Source organism: Macrobrachium rosenbergii, chromosome 21 (assembly GCF_040412425.1).
Source record: "Macrobrachium rosenbergii isolate ZJJX-2024 chromosome 21, ASM4041242v1, whole genome shotgun sequence".
Taxonomy (NCBI): Eukaryota; Metazoa; Arthropoda; class Malacostraca; order Decapoda; family Palaemonidae; genus Macrobrachium; species Macrobrachium rosenbergii.
In genome coordinates this window covers 62,609,760-62,636,972 of record NC_089761.1, presented here as the reverse complement: position 1 = coordinate 62,636,972, position 27,213 = coordinate 62,609,760, and the positions used below count along the sequence as shown (strand labels likewise).

General features: G+C 42.8%; 1 protein-coding gene across 4 annotated transcripts in view; it reads left to right on the top strand.

The window, feature by feature from the left end:
- Positions 1 to 27,213, top strand: part of dia (diaphanous related formin 1) — a 266,481-nt gene that overhangs the window by 104,099 nt on the left and 135,169 nt on the right. For all 4 annotated transcript variants that reach the window (XM_067123916.1, XM_067123917.1, XM_067123918.1 and 1 more), the window contains exons 4-5: positions 8,431 to 8,541; positions 25,502 to 25,707. In XM_067123916.1, coding sequence (XP_066980017.1) covers positions 8,431 to 8,541; positions 25,502 to 25,707 — 317 coding nt within the window. The remainder of the gene's footprint in view (positions 1 to 8,430; positions 8,542 to 25,501; positions 25,708 to 27,213) is intronic.

Genomic DNA, 27,213 nt, shown 5'->3' with positions numbered 1-27,213 from the left:
ACGGCGAAACATCAACTTCAGCGGAAATCAATTTACGGCATGGCGCTGGAAAATCCCAACCTAAGTCAGGGCGCCACTGTATTTACAAGGGTCTCAGATAAAAACATCAAATTGCAGTTACAGGCACAACTCTGGAGATCAAGAAAATTTGACCTTAAGTCTCGAATATTTGAGTAAAGTATCTTGCAATTTTTCTTACTGTAATGAGTAACAGGCCCAGGGTTCAGCTCAATGTCTCCCGAAAGAATTAAAATTAATAACATAAAATCAGTATCAAAACTAATAAATAGACTCATAACAACAGTAACATTGTAAACATCAACAGAACAATAAACAACAGTGTCATCAACAACAACAGTATTTATATTATTTACAAAAATTCTATTGTAAGTATAAAGAAACACGTGCATATGTCATTGTACAAAAATTCTGTTGAAAGTATAAATAAACATGTGCATATGTCATTGAAAAAAAGCCCCAGAAGCAACTGGCCGACAGGGTGGGGCTGACACACCATGTAAGGCAAATGAAATCTGCCGGGTATGCTACAACAACTGGGGGAGGACAGTCTGGATAGATTTAGAAATAAAAAGCTCAGTAGGAATAGATCAGGGAAAGATGAAAGCACTTTCCTGATAATCCACCAAGCAACTTTTGCTTTCTCATTGGCCTGTCCTACACACTTTTCGAAAAAAGAGGAAAATGAACTAAAAAGAAGATAAATGCCCAATTGTACCCCAGGCAAGTGAACTCAAACCCAAGACCATGGAAGGCCAAAGTACTATGGCTATGGCACAGTCCAAGGTTGGAGAATAAGGTTTGAGTTCTCTTAGAAGGGTTGCCTACCAAGACTAAAGGGTCCCTTCCACCCACTGGTTTGATTTCAGAGTGTACTTCTCCTAAAAGAGTTGCCTGCCAAGGCTAAAGAGTCTCTTCAACCCTAACTTGTGTAGGCAGGGACGTCACACCCTGAAGTGAATGTTGCTAAGAAAAGCCACATTAACCCACTACAGGCAGTCCCCGGTTATCGGCAGGGTTCTGTTTCTGAGGGTATGATGATAACCGAAAATCGCTGCTAACCGAAAATCAGCGATTTCGGCACTTTTTCTGCGATTTTCGGGGGTTATCGGCACCGAAAGTGCTGATTTTCGGTTATCAGCACCTCTGTTAGGTATATATCGGCGCCAATACCCCATTATCAGCGCCAATAAGCGAAATCAGCGATTTTCAGCGCCGAAAATTGCTGATTTTCGTCGCTAGACAAGCCCCATAAAACCGAATCGCTGTTAACCGAGCCCACCGTTAAGCAGGGACTGCCTGTACCACTAAAACATAAGAAAACACAATAATTTATGTAACTTTCTTTTGTATAAGTAACTTAACAAGTACATTAATTACATAGCTATTGGTTTCAACTTGCACAGCAGCTAAAATTTTTAAATTTGTGGTAGCGCTAGTTTTGATTTGACTAGGTGACTAGCCCCGCCCATTTTCGGGGAAGGAGAGGAATGACTCAGCAAAGAGCTTCAGTTTGTTTCTGCCGGCTTATGACTGCAGACCAGTTGTGTGCAGCAGCTCATTTTGGAATTCTTTGCTTTTCTGGTTGATGTTTTTTACCCAATTGGTGAAGAATTCTTACATTTGGTAGCCTTTTCGGCACATTTAGCCAGTGTTAGGTTCTTTATGACCAACTTTACTGATTTTTTTTTACCTATTTTCATAATAGGAGACAATTTTTTCATGATTTAGCCCTTTTTGATAGTTGACTTGTGTACAATATCCAACTCAAGTTGAGCAGCATTAGGTATTGCAGCAAAGGCTGCAGTACAAGATTGACAAGGGGTTCTTATGATCCGCATACCCTTTGCACAGCTTGTAGGGGACAGGTATGTTCAGTGGATTTGACATGTGAAGAATGTAAAGACTGGGATAGCAAAAAGTGAAAGACTTTAAAGTCACATTTAGCTAAACTAGAAAGAGACAGGAGGAGGAAGGCAGCTGCTAGAGCCTATAATACTAAAATAATAAGACCTTAGCCAGCCAGGATTCTACTAAGTCTTCAGATGATATTATCGTTCCTCCTGTTTCTGAGCCCATGTCTATCATGTCTCCCATTCCCAGCCCTCAGACTATACCACCCTCTCCTTTACCTGGCTCCCACGCTTCCGAACCCGATCCCATTGCCTGCCTCAAGTCAAGATTTGATCAGAAATTTAGTTTGATAGTGAGTACTATGGCCCAGTTGGGGTCTTCAGTGAGAGTCCTAATGGACAAGATACGTGAGAAAAGTGCAAGTGAAGTGGTAGTGGAGGAGGTGGCTGCTTGTCCTGCCGATTCTCCTAGTCAAAAGTCACTGTCATACTCCCCTAAACCTGGGAGGAGTTATACTGCCAGCCCAAGGGAGGTCGGTGGGGTTTGCCCACGGGTCGTCACCCCCCTCAGTCGGACCTGTTGTTGCATCCCAGGTTATGACAAAGAGCCACTGGAAAGGCATCTCTATTGAAGTGCGTCGTCTTTCTGCTAGTTCTGAGGAGTCCAGTCTCGGGCACCAGTGGCGTTTTAAGGACGAATTACGGCCACTGAAAAGGCATACAGTAGATGTGTCGCACTCTCCTCCAGTACCCTGCAAGAGGTTCAGCGAACCTGCTTGTAGCCCTCGTCTGTCTTGCAGTTACTGAGACAGCCCAGAGCGTTTTTCCTCAGAGCACTCCAGTGGTAGAAAGCCAATATTTGGCTCCCAAGTGTTCAGCTTCTCACTCTTGTAAACGCTCCTCTTCGTGTAAGAATCTGTCGTCGTTCGAGCGCCTGGTGGCGCCCAAGCGCCCAGCAGCTCCTGAGCTTCCTTTAGTGTCCGAGCGCCCGCTAGCTCTCGATATTGCCTGAGCGCCCAAGAGCATCAAAGCGTCCATTAGCGCCCAAGCACCCTGTAGTGCATGACTGCCCAGTCTCAGCCTTCAAGCATGCGGTGCCAGATCCAGTGTTTGCAGTGCCAGCTGCCAAGTGCCCAGCTCCAGCCCCCTCTCAGCTGCCACCTCTTCTGCAGACAAGTACCTTAGGTGTTCAGGCTCCAGCAGTTGCTGATCTGTTGTTGGCTTCCGTTCACACCAACTTGACAGCATTTTAGACTTGCTCAAGAAGGTGCTGTTGGCTTCTCAACCTCCTGCAAACTTGTCTTTGTCCCCAGTGTCATCAGATGTGGAAGAGGAAGTGGACCAAGACACTCTTCCTCCTGCTTATGCGGCCTTGCTAAGAATTTTACCAGTTAGTTTTCCTGATTTTCTTCTCGCGAGTGGAACTGGCTTTGCCAGCTTCAGATTTTTTAATGAGCAACCAGCCTGTAGGCTCCAAAAGGCTTCCTAAGATAATACTTTCTTCCTCTACGAGGAAAGCCTTAACCGAGTTTGAGGGTTGGCTCTCTGAGAAGAGAGAGCAGGGGAAAGCCTCCTTCAGTTTTCCTCCTTCCAGGCTGTCTCGAAGGAGGTACTTATCGTACACCACAGGAATGCTCCTTCCTTGGGAGTCTCTGCCTCCTCCCAGGGGGACTTCTGTGGGCTGTGATTGATTCATCCCAAAAGTCGACTTTTTCTTCTGCCAAAGTGATGTTGTCCGCAACAGAACTGGGCCATCTCCTCAAGAACCTTTTTAAAATTTTTGAAGTCCTGAGTTTCTTGGACTGGTCTGTGGGAGCCCTTGCACCTAAGATTAAGGACTGTGCTAATTTGCCTGAGGATTGTGCCATGGACTGTCTTGGTATCCTTTCATGTACTGATAAGGGCATTAGAGACAGCTCACAGGAGTTGGCCTTTCTCTTTGCTGTGGGGGTGCTCAAGAAGAGAGAGCTTTGGTGTTCATACACTACCAAGGGGGGTTACTTCTTTGCAAAAGTCGGTGCTCCTTTTCTCCCCACCAGACTGTCAACACCTGTTTCCTCAGTCTACAGTTCAAGAACTTGCGTCAGACTTTCAAAAGTCAACGCAGAACCTTTTGCCCCAGTTGACTAGATACCCTAAGGAGATGACCGCCCTCAGCGCCAAAACGGCATCTCCTCTCCAGCTGCAGCCCTTTCATAGTAGCAGACAAAGGGCTTACTCCAGACCTCACTCGAACATCCGCTTCTTGTCTCGTGCCGTTAAGAGGTCCTCCTCCAAGCCTTCCTTGTGGAATTGAGGATTCTGTCCTCGAGTAGAGCCAGACAACTCCTTTTTTGGGAAAGATGGGAAGTGAAGGGATCGGAACGTTGGATCTTGGAAGTCCTGAGGGAGGGCTACTCCATCCCATTCAGGGAGAAACCACCCTTAGTCAATGCGCCCATTGCATTGACTGTGTACTCAGTAGGCTCGGAGAGGTTTTCAGCCCTCTCCCAAGAAGTTTCATCCCTCCTCAGGAAGGGAGCAATAGAGGTGGTAAAAGACATTAGTTGTTGGGTTGTACAAGCATCTTTATGTAGTCCCCAAGTCATCAGGAGGTTGGAGACTGTCCTGGACGTCAGCGCCCTGAATGTCTTCATCCAGAAGATGAAATTCAGAATGGAGACAAACTGGACCGTCCTATCATCCATTTGCCAGGGAGATTGGATGATCACCATCGATATGCAGGACGCATACTTCCATGTTTCCATCAATCCGGACTTGAGGAAGTACCCCAGGTTTGTGTACCAAAACAGAGCTCATCAGTTTCGAGCTTTGTGCTTTAGCCTCTCTGCGGCTCCTCGAGTCTCCATTCCAGTTCTTGCCCCTCTCACAAAGTGGCTCCATCTTATGGGACATTCCAATTCTTGCCCCTCTCACAAAGTGGCTCCATCTTATGGGGATCAACATCTCCCTTTATCTGGACGATTGGCTCTTTCAATCCTAGTTGAAGGAGAAGTGTACAGAGGACCTTTGGAAGATCCTTCTCCTAGCTCATGACTTGGGCTTACTGATCAATACGCAGAAGACCCAGCTGACTCCGACATAGGAGATTCTATATTTTGGAATGACGATAGACTCTCAGAGTTTTCTGGTTTTTCCGTCCCCCAAGAAAGTAGAATCCTGCCTGAGGACGGTCAACGAATTTCTCTCTTCAAAACTGCTATGGGCTTTTAGCCTTTATAGAACAGTTCGTCTCTCTGGGCAGACTCCATATGAGAGTTCTATAGTCCTCCTGGGGGCCAGCTGAGACAGAAGAAAATTCCTGGACACATTTATTTTTCCTGTGACCCTAGAGATCAGGAAAGGTTTGCAGTGGTGGAATTCCAAAGACAAGTTTTTAGAAGGGAAATCTCTCCTCCCTCTGAGCCCCGACCTAGGCTTTTACTCAGACGCGTTAGACTTAGGTTGGGGAGCTCTTTTGGGGAACAAGGAAGTTTCTGGGACATGGTCCCTGGAACAAAGAAGTTGGCATATGATTTTCAAAGAATTAATATCAATCCATTTGGGGCTACAGTTCTTTGTGGTGGAAGTTCGCAACAAGACATTGACAGTACACGTAGACAACACCACTGCCCTACTTATATCAGGAAACAAGGAGGGACTCACTCTTTCTCCCTCTGCAAGGCAGTGAGGGGCCCTTCTCTGAGCAGACCAGAATCCTAACTGAATGTATTGGCGGATGAGCTGAGCCATCAGACAGGTTCTCCCCACAGAATGGACCCTGGACCTTCTAGTCTGCTTAGATCTGTGGAAACTGTAGGGAAAGCTGATCCTAGACCTATGTGCAACCTCCGGGAATAATCGTCTTTCATTGTTCTGTTCACCAGCCCTGGATCCTCTAGCATGGGCAATGGATGCCATGCTACAAGACTGGTCGAACAAGGGTCTTTATGCTTTCTCACCATTCAACATGGTGAGGGAAGTCATAAACAAACTTCAGACCCACTAAAACGTGTCAGTGACTTGATTAGCCCCATTTTGGCCCTCGAAGGAGTGGTTCCTTGATCTTCTCAGACTTCTGGTGGATTTTCCAAGGCTGCTCCCTCAAAAGCCAGGTTTACTCAAGACAGCCCCACTTCAGGAGGTTCCATCAAAGATTGTCCACTCTGGCCCTACCAGGATGCAGACTGTCAGGAAGCTCATTAGAGCAAAGGGCTTTTCAAGATCGGCTGCAGAGGCTATTGCTAGATGTAGACGTCAATCCTCCAGCAAAGTCTACCAAGCCAAGTCAACAGTCTTCTGTACTTGGTGCAAAAGAGAAAACATCTCGTCATCTGAGACATCTATAGTGGAGATAGCAGATTTTCTGCTGTATTTAAGGTCCTGAAGATCTCACCAGAAAGACCCTTTTTCTTGTGTCTTTGGCAACTACTAAGCAGATTGGCTTCTCCCAAGGGGATGCAGTCTGTTCTTTTACCTTGGGATTTTTAGCCAAGAATGAGACCCCATCTAAACCCTGGCTTCATTTGTTTATTATTAAGAATCTGATGGAGATTTTGGGACCAGAAGAGGAAGAGTGAGCTCTTTGTCCTGTGAGGGCATTAAGGTAGTACTGTATTTGCACAGAACTGAGAAAATCTGTGGACCGGTGAGTAACCTATGGTGCTCATTGGGAAACCCTTCTCGTCCACTGTCAAAGAATGCCCTGGCATTTTCTGACTCTCAGTTAGAGTCAAAGCTCACGAAATTAGAGCGGTCGCTACTTCGTTAGCTTTTAAACACAACTTGTCTCTCTTCTCCATTCTTCAAGCAACTAATTGGAGTTGCAAGTCGATTTTTGCAACCCATTATGTGCGGGAAGTGGAAACAATTTATGAAAATTGCAGCACCCTGGGTCCGTTGTCAGTGGCAGGCATGGTGTTGGGGGAAGAAGCATAGGAAGCATCCCTTCCAGCCTTTTTTCCCTTTGCCTTAACATAGGGTGTTGAGTTTTAGGGAAGCCGGGGGGTACTGTGTGCCTGGAGTGCCCACCAATTTTTTAGCGGATGGGTGGTGGTTTTTATTATGTGGTGTAGGTGAGTGCGTTGTTTTCTCAGGTTGTTTTTATTTGTGGTACTGTGCCCAGAACAGGGGCAACATTGGATACTTTGCTAGCCATCGGAAATGTCCTTCACTGCAAAGTTCCCACTGAAGTAGTAGGCGCTTTATGGCTATACTGCCATGCCACTACAGGATAAGATAAGCACCATCCAGAGGCAGTATCTTCCTGCAGTAGCTCTCTTACCAGGTAAGGAACAACAAGCAGTGTAAGAATGCTAGCAATTTTTTCTGTTCTCAAATTCATTACCATTACTGATGTTTTGGATTAGATGTGTCCATGCATCCCACCTCCTGTCAGTGTGGCATTCAGCTATGTAATTACTTGGTAAGTTACATATATAAAAATGAAATTTTTTTATGATAAAGTTAAGTTTTATATATACTTACCAAGCAGTTACATGATCGGAGCCCTCCCTCCTCCCCTCGCATGGACAGAAGGGCACAAACAAATTGAAGCTCTTTGCCGAGTTGTTCCTCTCTTTCCCCGAAAGTGGCTGGGGTTAGTCACCTACCCAAATCGAAAATAGCGCTACCACAAATTTCAAAATTTTAGCTTCTGTGCGACTTGTGACTACTTATATAAAAATTACTTGGTAAGTATATATAAAACTTTATCACAAAAATGTCATGTTTACATTCAGTGCACCTTTATGTAAACACACACGGGCTTGTCAGTAGGCAAGGGTTACACAGTGACTACCTAACAAAAACATTAATTCAAGTGACCTTCAAAATAATTTATAATATTCAACTTACAGTTTTGTGTTTTATTTTCATTATGTTTGTAAATTTTATCATTCAGAAATTCATTACCTCTGTGTAGTTATCCCCTGAGATTGGAGGAGGTTGAGGGGAACTTGTGGGGGAGGGAAGGGGCCAGACTCCTGATTTGTGGAGGTGGAAGGTTGAGGAAATTTTTGTGGCTGAGATGACACTGTTATCATGAACCTGTGTAAGCATTAGGTCAGCTTAATCTACACACACACACACACACACACACACACAGTAGTAGAAGTAAATACATAATGCAATGTGTTTACATATAAACACCATTATATCTATAACATTTTGTTAAGGGGATGTTCTTTTGTCAGTGCTGGAATAAAATAACCATACACAATGTAGTAGAGAAAGAGGGGTAAACAGACAGACAGACAGACACATTTATTCAATTGATTGCATACAGAGTGAGCAATTTAAAAGCACAGTTTTCATGTTGCATATGACTGGTCTAAGAGCTGGTTGTAAACAGGTAATGTGAGAAGTGTCTGTACTCTTTGCTCAGAGAGTGTATTTTTTATCCTGTATAATATACCTGTTTACAGAATTTAATATTATGGTTTTATACAAGATACCTGCTAATTTTTTTATTGTCAAGTCCACAGTTTTTTTGTCTTTGAGACAGTAAGTTGGCTTTTTCTTGTATTGTGATGTAGTACTGTCAATTTATGAAATCTCACAATTTTTGCTTTCTTTTTAGGTGAAAGTAAAGTTTCAGCAGATGATATCTGACATGAACATAGCTGATGAAAGCGTAATGATGAAGACCCCAGTGGACAAAATGCGACTTATGCTTGCTAGCAACCATAAAGTGAGTAGAGTTTAAGTGAACCAGGGTTTTTTTTATATATTGTTGCAGAATACTTTTCAGTGGACAGATGGGGATAGTTATTAGAATTTATAGTCTGAATATCTGAAATTTCAATACACTACATTGTATTAAGAAAAAATGTCACTGAAAAATCTCAATTTTTTTTCCCAAGATGAATGTACATATATGCAGCACTTTTTGCAACATAGGTTTTAATACATTTTGAATATCTTTTTCAAGTTTTCAGTTTTTCTTTTCTGAGTCCAGTCCCGTGTCAGCCGGTGAAATTCCATTACAGCACGAATTTCTAGGTATAACATTGCTAGATATACCAGAGAAAAAGAGCTTTCAGGAAAGCTGGGGTTACTACCCCCCAGTCGAGCGTCTTCTAGGAAGACGTCGGTATAAGGAGGGGGTGAGTGAAATACCACTACCACGGAAACCTACTCGAAAGATCTCTCCTATCAAAACCCCGGAACAGAGCGGTGAGCCGTTACAGCCCCCACACCAAACACCCGCCAGGATGGCGACACCAGCGCCACCTACCTCATTCCATTTTCTAGCACGTGAATTCGCTGTTTCTTTTGTGTGCTCGTCTCCATTATTTTGGAATTTTCTGCATTCTGTGATGGCGTCGAGCAGCTTTACCATTTCAAGTTAAGTACCATCTTCTTGTGGGGTTTTGTTCTATTTTTGGCTGTTACGGTCTCGTATTTTCATAAATATTGAGATCTTATTATGTCGCCACGGCGTCCCCCGCCAGCCATGTCGACCGCGAGGCGACTCCTTCTGTTCTTTTCAGTTGGAGTTGTCTCCTCGTCGTTATAGATAGGTTTTGCCCCCTTGGTTCCCTTCCTGGTGGTTCCTTGCGGTGGCTCCCCCTTATGAATTTTGTTTCAATTGGCCTACCGGCCTTTGTGGGAGTGATGCCCGTCTAGGTACCCCCCAGGTTGGGTTCCTGTTTATTTTTGGTCTTACTAGGCTAATTAATTTTTGCTTGAAGATGGTGCTCTCTTTTAGTTTTATTTTTATTATTTTTTTGGGTGGTTTACCTCGGTGTGCTGGCGGCAGCCTCAGATCTAACCGCTTCCCGTGGTAGGCTACGCTCTCTGTTGAGCACTTTTTAGTTTTTTATGTGTGATGGTTATTTTGTGGAGTAGGCTTGTTTGCTTCCATCCCCTTGCCCTGGGTGGGGAGTTCAGGTTGAGGGAGTTTTAGTTGCTGTTTCCTCCGGGATTGTTTTTCGGTGGGCAGAGTGAGCCCCTTAGTTCTCTTCCTCCATTTGGGGGGAATCGAGTTCTTTGGATGTGTTTCCTCTAGGCTAGTCGCCCCCTTGCCCGCCATTCTCGATCCCGGTTGGTTCTCGGCACAAAATTTCTCTCCCTGTTGCTTCCTCCTCCCTTCTGCCCTCCTTTTCCTAGCCTATATTAGGTTAGGTCCATATTAGGCTTCGCCTAGGTAGGAGTCGGGCTTCGGGTTGCGTTGCTTCCAGTCGTAAATACCCTTCCAAGATTCATTGTCTGGGAGGTATGGTGCAGTTGAGCGGGTGAGTTTCTCCCGTCTCCTGTTCCTTCCTGGTAGCCTACTCCTCCTTCCCCCTCCTCCTCTCTCCAGCCTTGCTCTACTCATGCGGGTGACGCTAGATGGCGTTTTCTCTGAGTTCAGGGACTTCTCCTGTTGGTTGAGGGATTAGCTCCCTCCCATATCGTCCCTAGCATCGCTGTATTGGGGTTGGTGGTTTGTTTACTCGAACGTGTTCGAGTCACTATCCATTCCTCGTCTCCCGTCCGGGTTCGTTGATCTGGTAATATATTTGCTTCAGCCTATGTTATGAACATACGAGCATTTTACCCGTCTTGTTTCTCCGGCGGGAAGTAAGGGCGGAAGGTTTTCATTTTATAGAGGAGCGGATCCTTCCGTCCTCTTGAGTTTTTACCATCACTTGTTACTGTTATTATTTTTGTTATTGTTTTTAGATAAGTCTGTTTATCTACAGGAGTACTCTCCTTAATTCATTATATATATTATATACGTGAGTCGGTCCTATACCGGGGCTCCGCCGTTATTTTACTGGCAGCCCTTATGGTTGGTTCCTGGTCTCTCTTTCCTTCATTCCCGGAGTACTCCGGGGTCTGAAAACCTTACCTTCCACTCTATGTAATTTAGAGCTTATTGGCCCAGTTTATGATAAGGGAGTTCTTCTCCGCGGAGTATTCGGTTGTAGTTGAGTTTCCGGCCTTGCCAGCTTTAGTTTGCTTAGGGTGGGAGGTTCATGTACTTTTCTACTTACAGACTGTTAAGCTGTGAGGAGCCGGGGTGCACCGCCTCCCTCCAACAACCTTACGGTCACGTAGTTTGCCGGACCCACGCTGGTTGTGCGGTCCGACTGGATGACCTGGTTGTCTGGCACCCTGATGGTTGTGAGGTTTGCTTCGCTCTCTGCACAACTGTCCAGGATGAGTCGGTAAGTGACAGTCTTTAAATTACTCCTGCTTTATGCTCCTCATATTGTATATTGTTTATGAGGTTCCCCGAATGGTTTTCGTTCTTAGCTAATTGTTGGTTTTCTTACAGGCGGATGAAGCTTCCAAGAAGTCTGCCTTGGAATCCCTCCGGGCCTGGGTGGCTGGGTTTGGCAGGAACGTTCCGTCGGGAAGCCCTCGTCCTCGGCGCCAGGTTGAGGACTTGCTCTACCCGGCGCACGGGTGGCGGCCGCAGTGCCTGAAGACCTTGCCACCCCTATCATCCAGCAAATCCGGGATGAGACCCAGCCTCCCCAAGCGGATATCCTCTACGCTGAGGTCTCGGAGGATGTAGCCGCCATGGATCTTAACCTGGAACCGATGAACATAGAGCAGGACCAGGTGGTAAGTGGTGAGGTAAGTGAGGTTGTTGGGGCGGGCCCCCTTTATTTGACTCCCTGCTTCATCCATTTCTTCTTTCGCAGGTTTTGTGAAGTCTTCCTCCTTGGGTGATAGAGCTCCGTCTGCTATCCCCAAGTTGAAGTTGAAGACTTCATGGAAGGCGAAGGGCTACAAGTCTCGACTTCCAAGAAGGCATCGCCCTTCCCCGTCGAAGGCTAAGGTTTCAGGACCTGTAGCCTCCGGGAGCAAGTCTGGTTCCTCCAGCAAAGCGCGAGTAAGAGGGCTGCAAAACCAAGCCCTCCTCGCCAACCTGCTTTCGACGCAGAGGCCTTTGCCAATCAGCTCTATAAGCGATTTACAGAGGACCTAGATTCGAGATTTAACAAAATCTCTGAGAAGTTGGCCAGTCATGATAACATACTGGCGGGAATGGCTCACCCACCCCAGCCGAACCACAGTATGTTATCCCCGACACTGCGGACCTCCGCCGTTCGATGTCGGTAACCCTTGGCGCTTCGCACTCCGGGCCATCAACATGATGGCAAGCTGACACTTGATGGTCTTGGCACGAGGCGGTTGGAGGAATTGGAGTTCTTCCCCGATCTCCTGCCCCCTTACCCAGGCTTCGTGAGGCTTACGGAGGAAGCTTGGATTCGGTCAGACAAGGTTCCTAGGGAGACTGTCATCGTCCCTAGGGACCAAGCTCAGTCGGCTCTTCTGCGCACTCTGGCGGAGTGGCAGGCAGACAACACAAAATTGACTCCTTTCAAGGGCAACTTTACTATGTTTGCCCTGGGAGACAACCTACCCACCCCTTGCTTGGACAAAGTCGCTCTGGCTACGGCCCGGCGTGCTTTGATGGTAATCCGTTACCACAGCTAAGGGAGACAGACCCTACTTCCTGGTATTCCCAGGAAGTAATGAGTTCTGGTTAGGCGCCCCGTCCACTTTCACGGTCGGGAAGCTGGACCCCTTCTGCGCTTCCACGCCAATTCAGTGAGCAGCTCCCCAAGCTGCCGGAAGCTTTATTGAAAGCGGAGTTTGATGCTCGGGTTAAGTTAGCCCGGTCCTTGAACTCCGTTATGCCTTACTGAAGCTACTGCCGTCTCCTGCTCGGACGACCCATTCTTCCAAGTTTTGGCTAAATCCTTGCTGGCTGGCTTCCAGTCTGACTTGTTTGAATTTATCATGGCCAGACTGGAATGTAGGAAGTTCATCTTTGCCGATGCGACTATCCGCCACGAGCCTAACAAGCTCGTTAAAAGCTCGATCTGGGGACCTAACCTCTTCCCTGAAGAGGAGGTCACGAACGTTATGGCCGAGGCTACACGGCCAACCAGAGTCTTCGTTCTCGCTGGGGCATTTCTGCCTATAAGCGTAAGACCCCAGAATCGGCCGGCCCCCAATCGAGAGGAGGTAAACGCTTCAGGAGGCATAAGAGGCCCCACCATCAGGCGGTAGTCCAAGCCGTCCCGGTCTCGGCAGTAGCACAGCCTTCTACTTCCAAGGCTCACCCCCAACAGTATGTGCTGGTCCAACCAGCTGCACCCTCCTATGTGGCTTCACCGGCGTACAACCCCACATATGAGGGCCGTGGTTACTTTCACGGCCTTAATAGGGTTGCAAGGGAGGAAGAGGCAAAGCCCCTCATGAGGAAGCCCAACACCACCCCAAGGGGAAGACCTGGACGTGGTAGGGGAATAAACCCACTCCCTCCCACTGAGAGAACACAGGTAGGCGGTCGCCTGTTTTGGTTCAGGGACCAATGGACCTTCAGCCCTTGGGCACACAGCATTGTGTCCAAGGGACTAGGATGGAGCTGGATCAAAACCCTCCTCCTCTAACCAGGTTTTACCAGCCACCCACATCAATCCTAAAGGATTACGTGACAGAATTGCTCAACAAACGAGCAATAAAGAAAGTAAGGCACCTAAAGTTTCAAGGCAGGTTATTCACTGTTCCCAAAAAGACTCCGATCAGCAAAGAGTGATCCTGGATCTGTCGCGTCTAAATCTCTACATAAAATGCGACAAATTTCGCATGCTTACGGTAGCTCAAAATCACGGACTCTACTTCCGCGTGGAGCCGTCACCACCTCTATCGATCTTTCAGACGCTTATTATCACGTCCCGGTTGCGCGGAACTTCTCTCAGTTCCTCGGTTTCAGACTCGGGAATCAAGCCTACTCCTTCAGGGTCATGCCCTTCGGTCTGAACATTGCACCCAGGATATTCACAAAGCTGGCGGACACGGTAGTACAACAACTCCGGTCTCGAGGATATCCCTAGCAGCATATTTGGACGATTGGATAATTTGGGCACCAACAGTTCGGAGTGTCAGAAAGCTACGTCCATAGTCATCAATTTCCTGGAGTCGCTGGGTTTTCAACTGAACAGAGAGAAGTCCCGCCTGACTCGAGTCCCGGTTTCAGTGGTTGGGTCTCCAGTGGGATCTGTCATCTCACACGCTGTCTCTTCCGCCTCCCAAGAGGAAAGAGATAGCATCTCTCTCAGGAGATTCCTCAAAAATCCATCAGCATCCCGCCGGTCCCAAGAAAGGGTCCTTGGATCTCTTCAGTTTGCCTCAGTGACAGACCTGCTATTAAAAGCGAAATTAAAGACATAAACAGAGTGTGGCGGAGTCGAGCCAATGTCAAGCTCAGAGACAAGGTCTCCTCTATTCCTCAAATCTTAAAGACAAGATTGCGACCTTGGACCTCGGTCAGAGGCCTGTCCAATACAGTTCCGCTTCAATTTCCCCCTCCGGCACTAGTTGTTCACACAGACGCTTCCCTAAGCGGCTGGGGGGGATATTCACCAAAACAAAAAGTACAAGGAACGTGGTCCACAATGTTTCAGCAGTTCCATATAAATACCCTGGAAGCTATGGCGGTCTTTCTAACTCTGAAGAAAATCCGCTCCCCCAACCGGATTCATATCAGGTTGGTATTGGACAGCGCAGTGGTAGTTCATTGCATCAACAGGGGCGGCTCCAAATCAGGCCGAGTAAACCAAGTAATGGTTGCTATCTTCTCCCTGGCGAACAAGCACGGCTGGCACCTGTCAGCCACCCACCTAGCGGGGGTGCGGAACGTGGTGGCGGATTCCCTGTCCAGGACTACTCCGTTGGAGACGGAGTGGTCCCTGGGCGTGGGAATCTTTCAAATGGATTTGCCGCCGGGTTCCGGGCCTCCAAGTGGATCTGTTCGCAACGGAGAGCAACTTCAAGCTCCCCTGTTATGTGGCCCCCAACCTGGACCCTCAGGCGTATGCCATAGACGCAATGACAGTAGATTGGAACAATTGGGAGAAGATTTATCTTTTCCCCAATAAATTTACTGCTGAAAGTTTTACACAAACTCAGGACATTCAAAGGTCAATTAGCCCTAGTAGCCCCTATTGGCCAAGAGCAATTGGTTCCCTCTTCTTCAGGAACTGGGATTACGGAGTCTTGGATTCCCAAGCCCATTCTGACTCAGACAGTACAAACCAAGACTGTGTCAGCTTCCTCAAGAATTCAGAATGCCCTAGTTTTATGGACTTTATAAAATTCGCAGCCCAAAAAGGAGCAAACATTGACCCTGTCAACACTCTGTTTTAGAATCAGATAAAAGAGATTCTACTATTAGACAGTATGACTCAGCAGTCAAAAAATTAGCCTCCTTCCTAAAAGCATCTGAAGCCAAAATCATGACAGCTAATTTAGGAGTTTCCTTCTTTAGATCATTGTTTGAGAAAGGCCTTGCTCCGGCCACTATTACCACAGTCAAGTCAGCATTAAAGAAAGTATTTCTTTACGGCTTTAAAATCGACCTTACAGATTCCTACTTTTCATCTATCCCCAGAGCATGCGCTCGTCTGAGACCAGTATCACGCCCACAGTCTGTTACGTGGTTTCTCAATGACGTCCTCAAGTTAGCATCAGAGATGGATAACTTTCATTGCTCTTATCAGGATCTGTTAAGGAAGACTTTATTTTTGATTAGCTTGGCTTCAGGTGCTAGAATCTCAGAGCTGTCAGCTCTCACTAGAGGTGATAATTATGTGAACTTCCTCCCATCCTGGAGAGGTCCTCCTTTCCCCTGACCCTAGATTTTTAGCTAAGAACGAAGACCCACAGGACAGGTGGTCTCCTTGGAAGGTGGTGCCCCTTCCTCAAGACCAGTCTTTATGTCCAGTTTATACACTTAAATCTTACCTTTTAAGAACTCCACAGAGTAAGTCGGGTCCTCTTTTTATCAGGAGAAAGAAAGTGGTACTCTTTCACTAAATGCTATAAGACAACAAATTCTATATTTCATTAAACAGGCCAACCCAGATTCAGTTCCCAAGGTTCATGATATTCGAGCAGTTGCTACTTCCATTAATTACTTTCATAATATGGACTTTTCAGAGTTATCTAAATTTACGGGTTGAAAATCACCTCTAGTGTTTAAACGCCACTATTTAAAATCGCTCAAGCCCTGAAATTTTCTACCATAGCTGTGGGAAGTGTCATCTCCCCACCTTAATTAATCATATCCTTATCCTTTCCTTTCCCCCCCCGCCCGCCTGCCTCATTTACTTCTCTGCTTATTCTCCTGGTTGATTATACCTCACTGCCTGGCTCCTCATATTGATGTTTCTTGTATCTGTTGATGGAAAAAGTGTAATCTGACATGCCATGATTGTTTTTCTTATGGGGTACTGGACAGTTTTATTTGGCTCCACGTACCCCAGATATATGTATATGTTAATGCTCATTGATTTTGTCTCTTACGTGTTTAGCCTAAGTTTACGTGTATAGTATTAAGGTTATATTTGCAGTTATTTTGTGCGCTTTTCATGTTTCACCTTGCTTTAAGTAATTTTAAGGTTTTTGGGGCTTCTTCTCCGTCGTGCCGGGGACCTCCCCACGTTTCATAGTATTAAGTTTTTTGATGTGCCTTAGATTTAGTATGCCTTAGTCTTAATATTCTTGCTACACGGAAGAGATTGCTTAATTAAAATTATTTTGGTAAAACTTTTGCCTTTTTCTTCAGATTACCCCCCATTTCTTTTTCCTGGTAGTTGCAGCCTTGGCATGATTCTCTATCACGATTTCACCGGCTGACACGGGACTGGACTCAGAAAAGGGATTTTGACAAAGGAAAAATCTATTTCTGAGGAAGGTCCCGTGTCACCCGGTGACCCTCCCTGAATCACCTAGTACTCTCCCCCCCCTCTTGCACATGCCAAGTCTGGGGTTAGTGCTAGCATGGAATGAGGTAGGTGGCGCTGGTGTCGCCGTCCTGGCGGGTGTTTGGTGTGGGGGCTGTAACGGCTCACCGCTCTGTTCCGGGGATTTTGATAGGGAGAGATCTTTCGAGTAGGTTTCCGTGGTAGTGGTATTTCACTCACCCCTCCTTATACCGACGTCTTCCTAGAAGACGCTCGACTGGGGGTAGTAACCCCAGCTTTCCTGAAAGCTCTTTTTCTCTGGTATATCTAGCAATGTTATACCTAGAAATTCGTGCTGTAATGGAATTTCACCGGCTGACACGGGACTGGACTCAGAAATAGATTTTTCCTTTGTCAAAATCCCTTTTTTTTTTGGGGGGGGGGTGAATTTTTAAAGTGAGACTACAGGCATGGTGTTCTATGAAAGTGTGTAATAGGGCAGGGCTTTTGTGATTTATTTTTTTGGCAGTTGATTTCTTTGATAAATTATTTTTAAAGCTTCATGATAATATAGAATGCTTAAAGTTTTCTTCAAAATAAATTTAGGCTCTAATGTTCTATATGTATTTTTGATAGTGTGATTGCTGCTCATCCTCAAAGGAGTTACCCTTATGATCCCACTGGGGCTTCATAAGACAGACAAACTAATATCAAGAGTTCTGTCATAGCTGGCCTAGGCTGGAATAGTGCAAGTGTTGTTACAGGGGTGGAGTATAAATGGATTCACGGCAGGAATGCTCTTTATCTTGCTTTACAGTGGCTATCAGGAAGATCATGATTCATCCCCCCTCCACGGATGTGGCAGTAGTGGCAAGGGCAGGGCAAGCCCTGCCATTACTCTTCCAGTCTGTTGAAAGTAAATAGCACTGTTTTCTGCTCTGAGGGTTTTTCATTATGCAATGCTTTATCACCAAGATGGCACTACTTTTTACTGAGGAAAGCTGAGTACAATATATAGCTTTAAGTGTCCTATGGAATAGTGTTCAGTATTATTATTCCAATTTCACTGGTTGGTTGCTGGACATGTGTAAGGTATATACATGTTTAGACTAGCCCTTTGGGGTCATGGGTTTCATATGAGTTGGGGGAAAGGGAGCAATCTTCCTGGCAGAACTCTGGCAGGGAGTGTTTCCATCCTGCCAGGAGTATATCCCACTCTCGGGCAAACATGCCAAGATGTCAGAATGTACGATCTCCCTGTGAGACTTCTCCGATGAAAATAAATAGTCGTGAATTGGAACAGATGCCCTGAAAAAGCAGGCAAGAAGTGTCCCAGGGTACCAAGTACAGTACTTTTTACTGAATCCATAAGGCCCAGGGCACTGGCCTTTTTCTTACATAAGGAAGAGGATGGGGGAGCTCCTGGAAATGGATGCATGCTCTCCCATGCAACATTCCTGTGCTGAGGAGAACACCCCAGCAGTGACCCCCCACCCTTTCTCCTCCTCCTTATGGTATTACTGTTTCATCTTTGGTTCCTAGTCCTTCACCAGACAATGCCTATCTGCCAGGTGCCTGGGCAGAGTTTAAGAAGATCCTTAAGGAGATCTTGGATTATCAAGGAAGCCCTTGATACAGAGTGCCATTATGTTCAAGATACTATTAGGTGTTCCCAATATGACTTCAGGGCAGCTTTATGCTTAAACCTCTCTCTGATTGACTAGTATATAGTTGCTGTTCAGCTGAGTACAGACGCTCCTCTACCTATGAATGAGTTATGTTCTGAACGGCTGTCCATATCTTGATTTGTTTGCAAGTCCAACTTGATATACTCAGCTAATATTTACAGTACTATTTATGTTTTTTCTTAATAAAACTAGTACTGTACTGTATTTTATAGAGTATTTTAGCAATACAAATGGTATGTAAAAATACAGTAAAGTACAGTTTTAATTTACAATTGTAAGTATAAGCTTTTGTAGTAGAGTGCATAGATGTTGCTAATGGAAAGCTTACTTTGTAAAAGAGCAAATTCTTAAAAAGGAACACAAATTCTGATAGGCAGTTTTGGATATGTTCTTTGACTCACAAGCTCACTTATGTATTGTTGGGTATATTCATGGAGCTTACCTCTGACCTCTTCCATTCAGTATTTTTAGTAAAAAAGTAACAGGAAAAAACAGCATCAAATTGTTTTTTATGAAAATGTTTGACTCATGGATAAATTGTTCCTTGGTTATGCCCCATGAAAATAAAACCATTGGTAAGGTAAGTTGTTTCATATCTTTTTGCTCTTTCTCTCTTTCTGTAAATCTTCAGCTGAAATCCCAGTAGGTAGAGTCAACAGATTATAAACCCAATTGGGCTTCAAAGGGAAACCAGCATGTGTTATAAAAGGAGGATCTTTCTCTCTGTTGTATGTTTTTAGTCTCTCACATCTTACCTTGGTTTCTTCTAGATGTGTCCCTTAGCATTGCTTCACTAATGATGTGCTATCTTCTTTATATTAATTAATTTAAGTATTGATATCTCTCAGAAAGGCGTATAGAGACAAGATCGGTAATTTCTTCACTTTAATTAGTACTTAGTATTATAAGGATCAGTACAAAATTAACAAGTTACAATGATAGAAAACAAAATCACTCTGGAGCTATTAACTTGGCTCAGTCTATATGGGGAACACGGAAGCGAGGGGAGACGTACTCTCCCTTGAAGGACACAGTTCTGATCTGTCTCTCCCAGGCGTTCTTCAGCCTGTTGAACCCTTGGAATTGTTGTTATCTGCAATCTCCACCTCCTTCTAGCCCTATTGGAAGATTTATCAGCAAGGCCTCCCCTTCAAGTAGCTGATTGGAAGGACTGTAGTGGGTGTGATTCAAATCTCTCTTTAGAGGACTTGATTGGAGGTGATCTTAGGAGGGTGTGTGAAAGACCCCTCCCTAGTATGTTTGATTGGAGGTTGTAGAAGTACATCACTTTGTCCAGCCCCAATTTCCTGGAATTTCCATGAAAACGCCTCCTGAGAAGGTGAGGTTATAGAACCAGCTGCTGTAAGCATTTAGGCTGTGCTGACTCATGATTTGGTTAACTTAATCGCAAGGCCAATATTTCTCACTTTTACGATTGTTTTTATGGCTTCAACACGATATACTGCTTATGGTTCATGCAAAAATCCTGCCTCGATCAGCGTATTGGAATCATGATAGTAACAACAGCTTTTGGGCGTTATCACTGTGTTCTCTCTCTCTCTCTCTCTCTCTCTCTCTCTCTCTCTCTCTCTCTCTCTCTCTCTCTCTCTCTCTCTCTCTCTCTCTCTTTTCTATCTAATTTCCCTATATATTCTACATCACAACACATGCAAAGAGAGAAGTTATAGGAATAAGGTGATAAATAAATAAATATGAAGGAAGAGAAAATAAAACTGATACACAATATTCAGGAAAGATCAGCAGAGAGCAGGAATGAATATACTCCTCTCTTAGATATTTGTAGATCAGAAGATTCCACAACTGCATTAGGGAGATTATTCTCCATTGTAGTTGTAGCCAAAATAAAACTCCCAGCAAACTGAGTAGGGTGAACAAAAACAACTAGGTCAGGCACAGAAGAGTGCTGAGTTAGTACATTTTATGAAACAAACAAATGCACTCATTTTATGTCTATTCTACAGGCCACCATTGAGAGTTGGGAAACTAAGCTTGACTGAGGACAGAACTCTATCCAAGAGTTTGAGATGAGAGTTAGTACTCAAAGACCAAACTGGAGAACAGTACTTCAGACAAGGAAGGAGAAAAGATTTAATACTTAGATACAATAGTTTCATCTCAAAACATTCTAAAACATTTCCTCAAGTTACCAACTTTTTGAGAAACAGAGCACTCAGTATAACATATATACTTCTCAAAAGTTACACCCAAAATCTTCAGTGTCACTGACGCTTTAAACTGTACCATTTAAATGTAAATCATGATGCAAATGCAAAAGTGTTGTAGGCTTACTAACAGTCATACTTTTAAGAAGCATTAAGCTTCTTGCCCCAAAGCCTGCTACACTTATGCATAATGTCAGATCTGTTTTCAAGGGTCCTGCAATCACAGACCTAAGGTGCTGAGAATGAACAACATCATTGGTGTATGTCATCAGTTTGTACCCCAGACCTTGCTACCTTCTTAAGCCATGGCAGGCTAAAAAATGTCACTACCAATTCAATGTCACCTTGTTGTTACATTTTCCACCTTTGAGGGGGTTGTGGTGGTGGAACCCACAGAACTGTATAGTGTCTTGCTCTGCTGGGTAAGTTGGAACCAGGAAAACATTCGTAAGAAACTCAAGTATGATTATGACCCAGAGTCTTGCAAGCTTCCAGTTGTCCCTAGTGGGTTATACTAGCAACATAAAAGGGTGAAACAACACGAGCAGCAAGAATAGCAGAATCCCTTTAGTGGCAGAGAGAGGTGTGCCAATGAAGGGTAAGGATGTCTGATGTAAACGTCATCCAAATTTAAGTCCTTCGTGTACTGATGACTTACGTAAATGTCAAAAATATAAAAAAGATTGCACAAACCGACAGACAAAATGAGGATCATTTCCAACGAATGTTCCTGATATTTTTATAAATATGTAAATGTATGTTTATTTGTTTTGTATAGTTTTAGATTTTTATTCTTTAATTACTTCATTTATCTTTTTTCTTAGAGAGAGAGAGAGAGAGAGAGAGAGTGCCACTTATTGTGAGGGTGACTGGCACTTTTCTTGCAGGAAGTGCAATGCTACTTTTTTGTTAATTTTTTCTTATTTTCCTTGTTATAATTACAAGCTTTTGCATTTCAATAACTAGATAATTTATCTGGGTATACCGTGGATTTACAACAATGATTTTATCACAGATATTTTTTGTGGTGAAAAATTTTCATGTATCGTAATTTCTACTCATTATTTCACCTACATAAAGTTATTTTGGGGGATTTGTATGCCATTTTATAGAGCAATCATTCAGCTTCATAATTAAACATAATTGAGCAGTCTACCTTAAAAACTGTCAGAGCTACACATCTTTGAGCAAAAAGAGGTATGAAGGTTTTTTACGCATATCGCATGGGTTACTGGCACTTTTCTTATGAAAAATGTGATACTACTTTTCCATTTATTTTTTCATATTTTCCTTGCTATAATTGCAAGGTTTTGCATTGCAGTAGCTACATGTAGATGATTGACCTGGTGTCCTGTGGATAAAAAATGAAGACTTTTTCACAGATTTTTTTTTTTGTAAATTTTTTTTGGGGGGAAAAGTGCAAAATTTTCTTATATCATCTACTTATTATTTGACTTGTATAAAGGTTATTTTGGGGGATTTTTGTGATACTGTATAGAAAAATTATTCAGCAGCAAAATGAAATAAAATTGAGCAGTCTACCTTGGAAATTATTTGAACAAAAAAAAAAAAAAAGGCATAAACATTTTTACGCTTGCCGCTCAAGTCACTGCCACTTCTGCAAACTTATTTGTTTATAAGAGTCATAAGTGAATCGGTTAAGAGCAAGGGAAAAGGTGACACCCAATAGGACTTTGCAAGTTGGGGGTCATGCTTGCTGTACCAGTGAAATGAAAGTTGTTTCCATGGGGACACACTGTCTCCAATGGGTTGGGGTTGGCAATGGTTTTGCAACCATATCACCCCTGGAATTCAGATAATTCAGTTTGCCAGAGTTCTTGAGTCCATTTTTCATCTACATCTTTTCTTCTATCATCTGACCCATTATATCCTTCTTATTAAGGATATAAAATGTACCCTAGGTTACGTTACAAAAGAAAGAGAAATAGAAACTAACATATCTAGGAGAAATTACCTCAGTGTAAGGAGCATGGACTTTTTTTATCTTCATGCTTTCCTTGTTGCCGTATATCAAAAAGATTGTTGTTGAATGATATAACATAAAACATTAAAATGTACTAAGAATATAATTAAAATACCAAAGCTTATTAACCCTGAAGGGCTGGTCTACATGTATATTAACAAAACCTCATGACTGGACAAACTGTTAGGCCTGCCAGTTTAAATAAAAACACATTTGTGGAAAGAGGAAGGTATGAAAATACTCATGATATAAGACAAAAAAACTGAGAAATTTTATGTACTTAACATGGGAAGTTGAAAGTGAATGCTGTACTTCCAACTCATCATGGGACCTCTTTTCCCAGACATTCCTGAAAAAAATGTTCTTTCTAATATTTTTTTTGCTGTATTTTGCAAAATTACAATTGACAGCTCACATAATATCATAAATTGCAAAATTTCAATTGCAGCTCATATAGTATTGTAAAAGATAAGAACTAATACCAGCAACAATTCATGAGTATGGACAAATATATACTAGGTGTACTGGGGCAGGGAGATGTAGTACTTTCCCCAATGAAATCTCATCAGTGACTTATTCTTCTTGTTACTGAGCTGAGATATGTGTGTTGCCATATAAGTCATTTGTGGGATTCAAGTGATTTGAATGTTTTCCCTTAAAATTCATTCAGGTATCATGGCAAGAAATAAGGATTATCAAATGATGCACACTGGTAATCCACTTATGCCATTATTGTTTATCAAAGGGTGCATGCTGCTAAGAAAGGGTTAAGATAATAATTTGGTTTTGTTTCTTGTTTTAATGTGTTAAAACTTTTGTACAGTATGGTAATTTGAAATCTTGTAACTGTTATACTTACTATTATTATTGGAAATATATTAAAATATAGATGAAATTATTTTATATTTTGCCTTCAGTGCATTTATGACACTCCAGTAATAATGACTAAACTCTGATTTGTCATGTAATGTATTTTCTTGTGTTCAATTTGTATTCTTGGACAGTTTGTTTGGAGTGCAAGGAAATACTAGGGGGTTGTAAGGCCCAAAGGACCAGGTAATGGAGTCCTCTCATGGGTGGAGCTTGAAATGTCATATGTTGATCTGAGGTAGTTGGGACTGGATGAATTTTGGGCAGAGAAGAACATCTTCCCTTGCTAGATGTGACCATAGGGTGGTGGTGTAACTTAGGGGTTTGATCCATAAGAGGGGAACTCATTGTAGATCTATGAGGTTTGGATTGTTGTGGATGCATTGATGAGTTGCTAGTCCCTGTGATGACATCATCAGGAAGGTTTTTTCTTATGATAACTGGGAGAGTGGCATCTGGAGTCAGCGCTGTCCCTCAAGGGACAACTATCTTAGTAATGGCCACTAAAGCAAGAGCGACTGTGATCTGAAAATATCTGAAAGCAGAGTGTCTTGACAAGAAGGCTCACTCTGGTCAAAGTCTTCGGTATTTCTTGGGGAGTAGGATGGGCATCAGTAAAGATGGTAATGGCAGAGGGTGGCCAATGAGAACTTGAATTTCAGGAATGAGAATACAGATGAAAAATATTAAAAAATACGACAAAATTATCATGAGCAGCTGTAGTGGAAGGAATAGCAGGTAACCTTTCAGGAGGAGGCATCTACAATAGGTGAAGCCAAAGGAAAAGTGTAGTTATTGCCTACAATGGGTGGCAGGGGGTGAGCACCAGGAGAATCCCTTGTTGTTTGAAATGCTCTAAGCTAAGAGCCAATGGCAGGCAACAGCTATTTGTGAATTTTTTTACTGTTGGAGGCAAACTAGGAAGATGGGGTCCAAAGATTTTGTTAAGTCAGTACTGGGGGCCAATTCAGTGGTAGAGGAAACTGCCTGAGGGGAAGACAGAGACAGCAGAGTGGGAGGCACAAACATAGCAGTTGTAAGTTACAGCAGTGTGAGAAAAGAGCAGCCCTTTTCTTCTTAGCTGCAGAACGATGCTGAGGTTTCCCTGAGGGAGGAGGCATGTCAGAGGCTGAGGTGTTTTCTTGAGAAACCTGCTTCTTGACATATGGAACAGAGGAGGAATACAGACATGACCAGAAGAAGATGAGCCTGAAGAGGCTCCTCAGAAGACTTGGGTGTACAACACTTGTACAACTTCCTCTGGATGAGGAAAAACCAACGATTCTCAGACTATTTAAAGTACATCTCATGCATATTACAGCACATACCAAACTTAGGTTGGTGCAAACACTGTTGACCTGGACATGACAGACACAGTAGATGGGGGTATGTATTCAGCAAAGACACAAAAACAACCTCCTTTACCAAACACACCCTGACAGGTAAACAGAGGCATGTCAGGAAGTCATTTGACAAAAAAAATCAAGAAGAATAACATCACTAGGGCTACATGCTACCACACTCACTGGCCCACACTTATGAAGTATTGCATGCTAATGTGTAAAATCATAAGTTACAGAAGTCCATTAAAAATATTGCAAGATTCACAAAAACGGGCAAAACTTAGTAGAGTACCAAAGCTATAGGTAACTTTAAAGCTTGGAAGGCCAAGTTACCATGCAGTACTGTATTGAGAAATTGCATTATGCAAAAAGCTATAGAATTACCACAGCCTTACAGGAAAATTAAAGGTGATAATCTGAATTAATATTCTCCATATTTAACAGAAACAAAGAAAATAAACAGGGATACAAAGGAAATCTTTGTGAATACTCACAGTAATCCCATGGTAACTCTCAAACATATGCAGCAAAATTATGTTTCATGCTGCAAAATTCATTTGTGTAACAAAAATGAAAATGAATTTGGAGATTAAATTGAATAATGGAAAATGGCAACATGGTGGTAATAAATACAAACTGCATTCCTGGGATGAGCAACAATGTTGATGATGTTAACTCTTAGTTACACTGAAGAATGAGGAGTTTATGTGAGATGATGTGAGTGAGTCTGGGGATGTGCAGTGGTGAGACTCTCAATCTTGAAAGGAGCAGGTTGGTGCAGCAGGGATTTGGTTGTCCAAAAGTAAGGCAACATAATAGTGATACTGTAGTTAACAAGGATTTTTATGGTCTTCTCATTCACAAGTTGATAATCATATTCTCTTTTTCAGATGATGGCCCAGACTCAGCACAGATTAGAAACTCCAACAGATTATATAGAATACTTAAAACGAGATGACCTTAGCGTCAAAGGAATCTTCAAAACACTTGAAAGTTTACAAGTAGCACTACGTAGTAACAGAATTCAATGGGTGCAAGAATTTGCTCAAACAGGCTTGAAAGTACTGATGTATATTCTTAATGAGTGCTATAGAAGGTAAGCAGATTGATGTTTTACAGAGTGTGCAAATATGAAAACTGCTTTTGTCGACAACGTTATTAGTTTGTCCTAAATAGATTATTTCTTTATTTGCATGGGGTTTGCTTAGTGGAATGGAATGTTTTCATTATTTACACTTTATGCTTTTGCACTTTTCTTATTTGCTCTCATAATAGATGGTAGAACTGATTTTTTTTTACTTAAGTTGTCAGTAAATTTGTAAAAAGATCATTTAGAAAATTGGAATTTCTGGACTTGCATGATGATTCCATTTAACATTTTTTCTAAATTATCAAATGTCTCATATATTATTGTATATTGAAAGTAAGTTTTTAGCCAAATGTATATTTTTTTGAGATGTAAAGTCCAAGTAAATTTCACTTTGTATTCGTTATCAGAAATATATTTGAAATCCCCAAAATTGGTAAATTCTTTGGAAAACCACAGTATATGAGTTTAGCCTTGAGTCGAAGATTATGCTGTTGTATTTTATTGTTGGAATGAAGGCATATAAGTTTGAGTTTGTTTTTTTTATGAGCTATAATGATTCAAGCGTATGTAGGAAATTGAATGGGTCTGTTTTATTGGTGTGTACATGCTATCAAAGTTATTATAAGTCATTGTCTTGGTTGTAAAATCTGCCATGATTAGAAATCCATACCACAGCTCCTGTCATTTAGGCTAAGCTACTGTACCCTCCACCAGACAGGCCATATACCATGTTATTGAGAAACTTTATCCCTTATGCTCACTGCAGGTAGATGTTCCCAGTAGGCAGACCACATTACTAGGGAGGATTTAGAAAGCATTGGTATAGATAGTTTTTTCATAATTATGGATTAATGTGATATAGAATGTGGTGTCTTAGGGGATATATGAAATTAAGAGTCCCAGCCATTTGTGTAACCCAGAGTCTTGCCACAAGATGCCGTATGGGGGTTGAGTCAATCATATATCAGTATTTGATGAAAGAATCTAGAGTGGCACTGCTGCAATCCATTATGAAGAAATATTTTGTGAATATAATATGAGAGTTCTAATTGCTCATGTGTAAAGCTTGTATTTACAAAATTTAAACCATTTGATAAGTGGTTTGCATGCATTCATTTGTACTGCAAATGTTTAGAAAGTGGTACACTATCTGAATACTACCACATACACAAATTATACACATTTTACAGTTATGCACAATGTTAGCTGATGTATTGTTCATATTAAATCAATATAGTACTGAAGAAAATACTTTCAAAAGTAGTAATTTTTTAAGTTTTATTCAGTCTCATAAGGAAGCTTGTGTATTAGAATAAAGAAAATACATCTATGGACAGTCATACATCGGTTAATGGACTCCTTGCTCAATGGACAGTTTAGTTAAAGGACATTTTGTCCAAGGAAAAATTCACTCTGTTAACGGACTCCTTCTTGGTTTAAGGGCAGACAAAGACCACCAGCTAAAAGACATGTATGGGATTAGGAATTTGATCAACATGCTTTGTGAGTTCT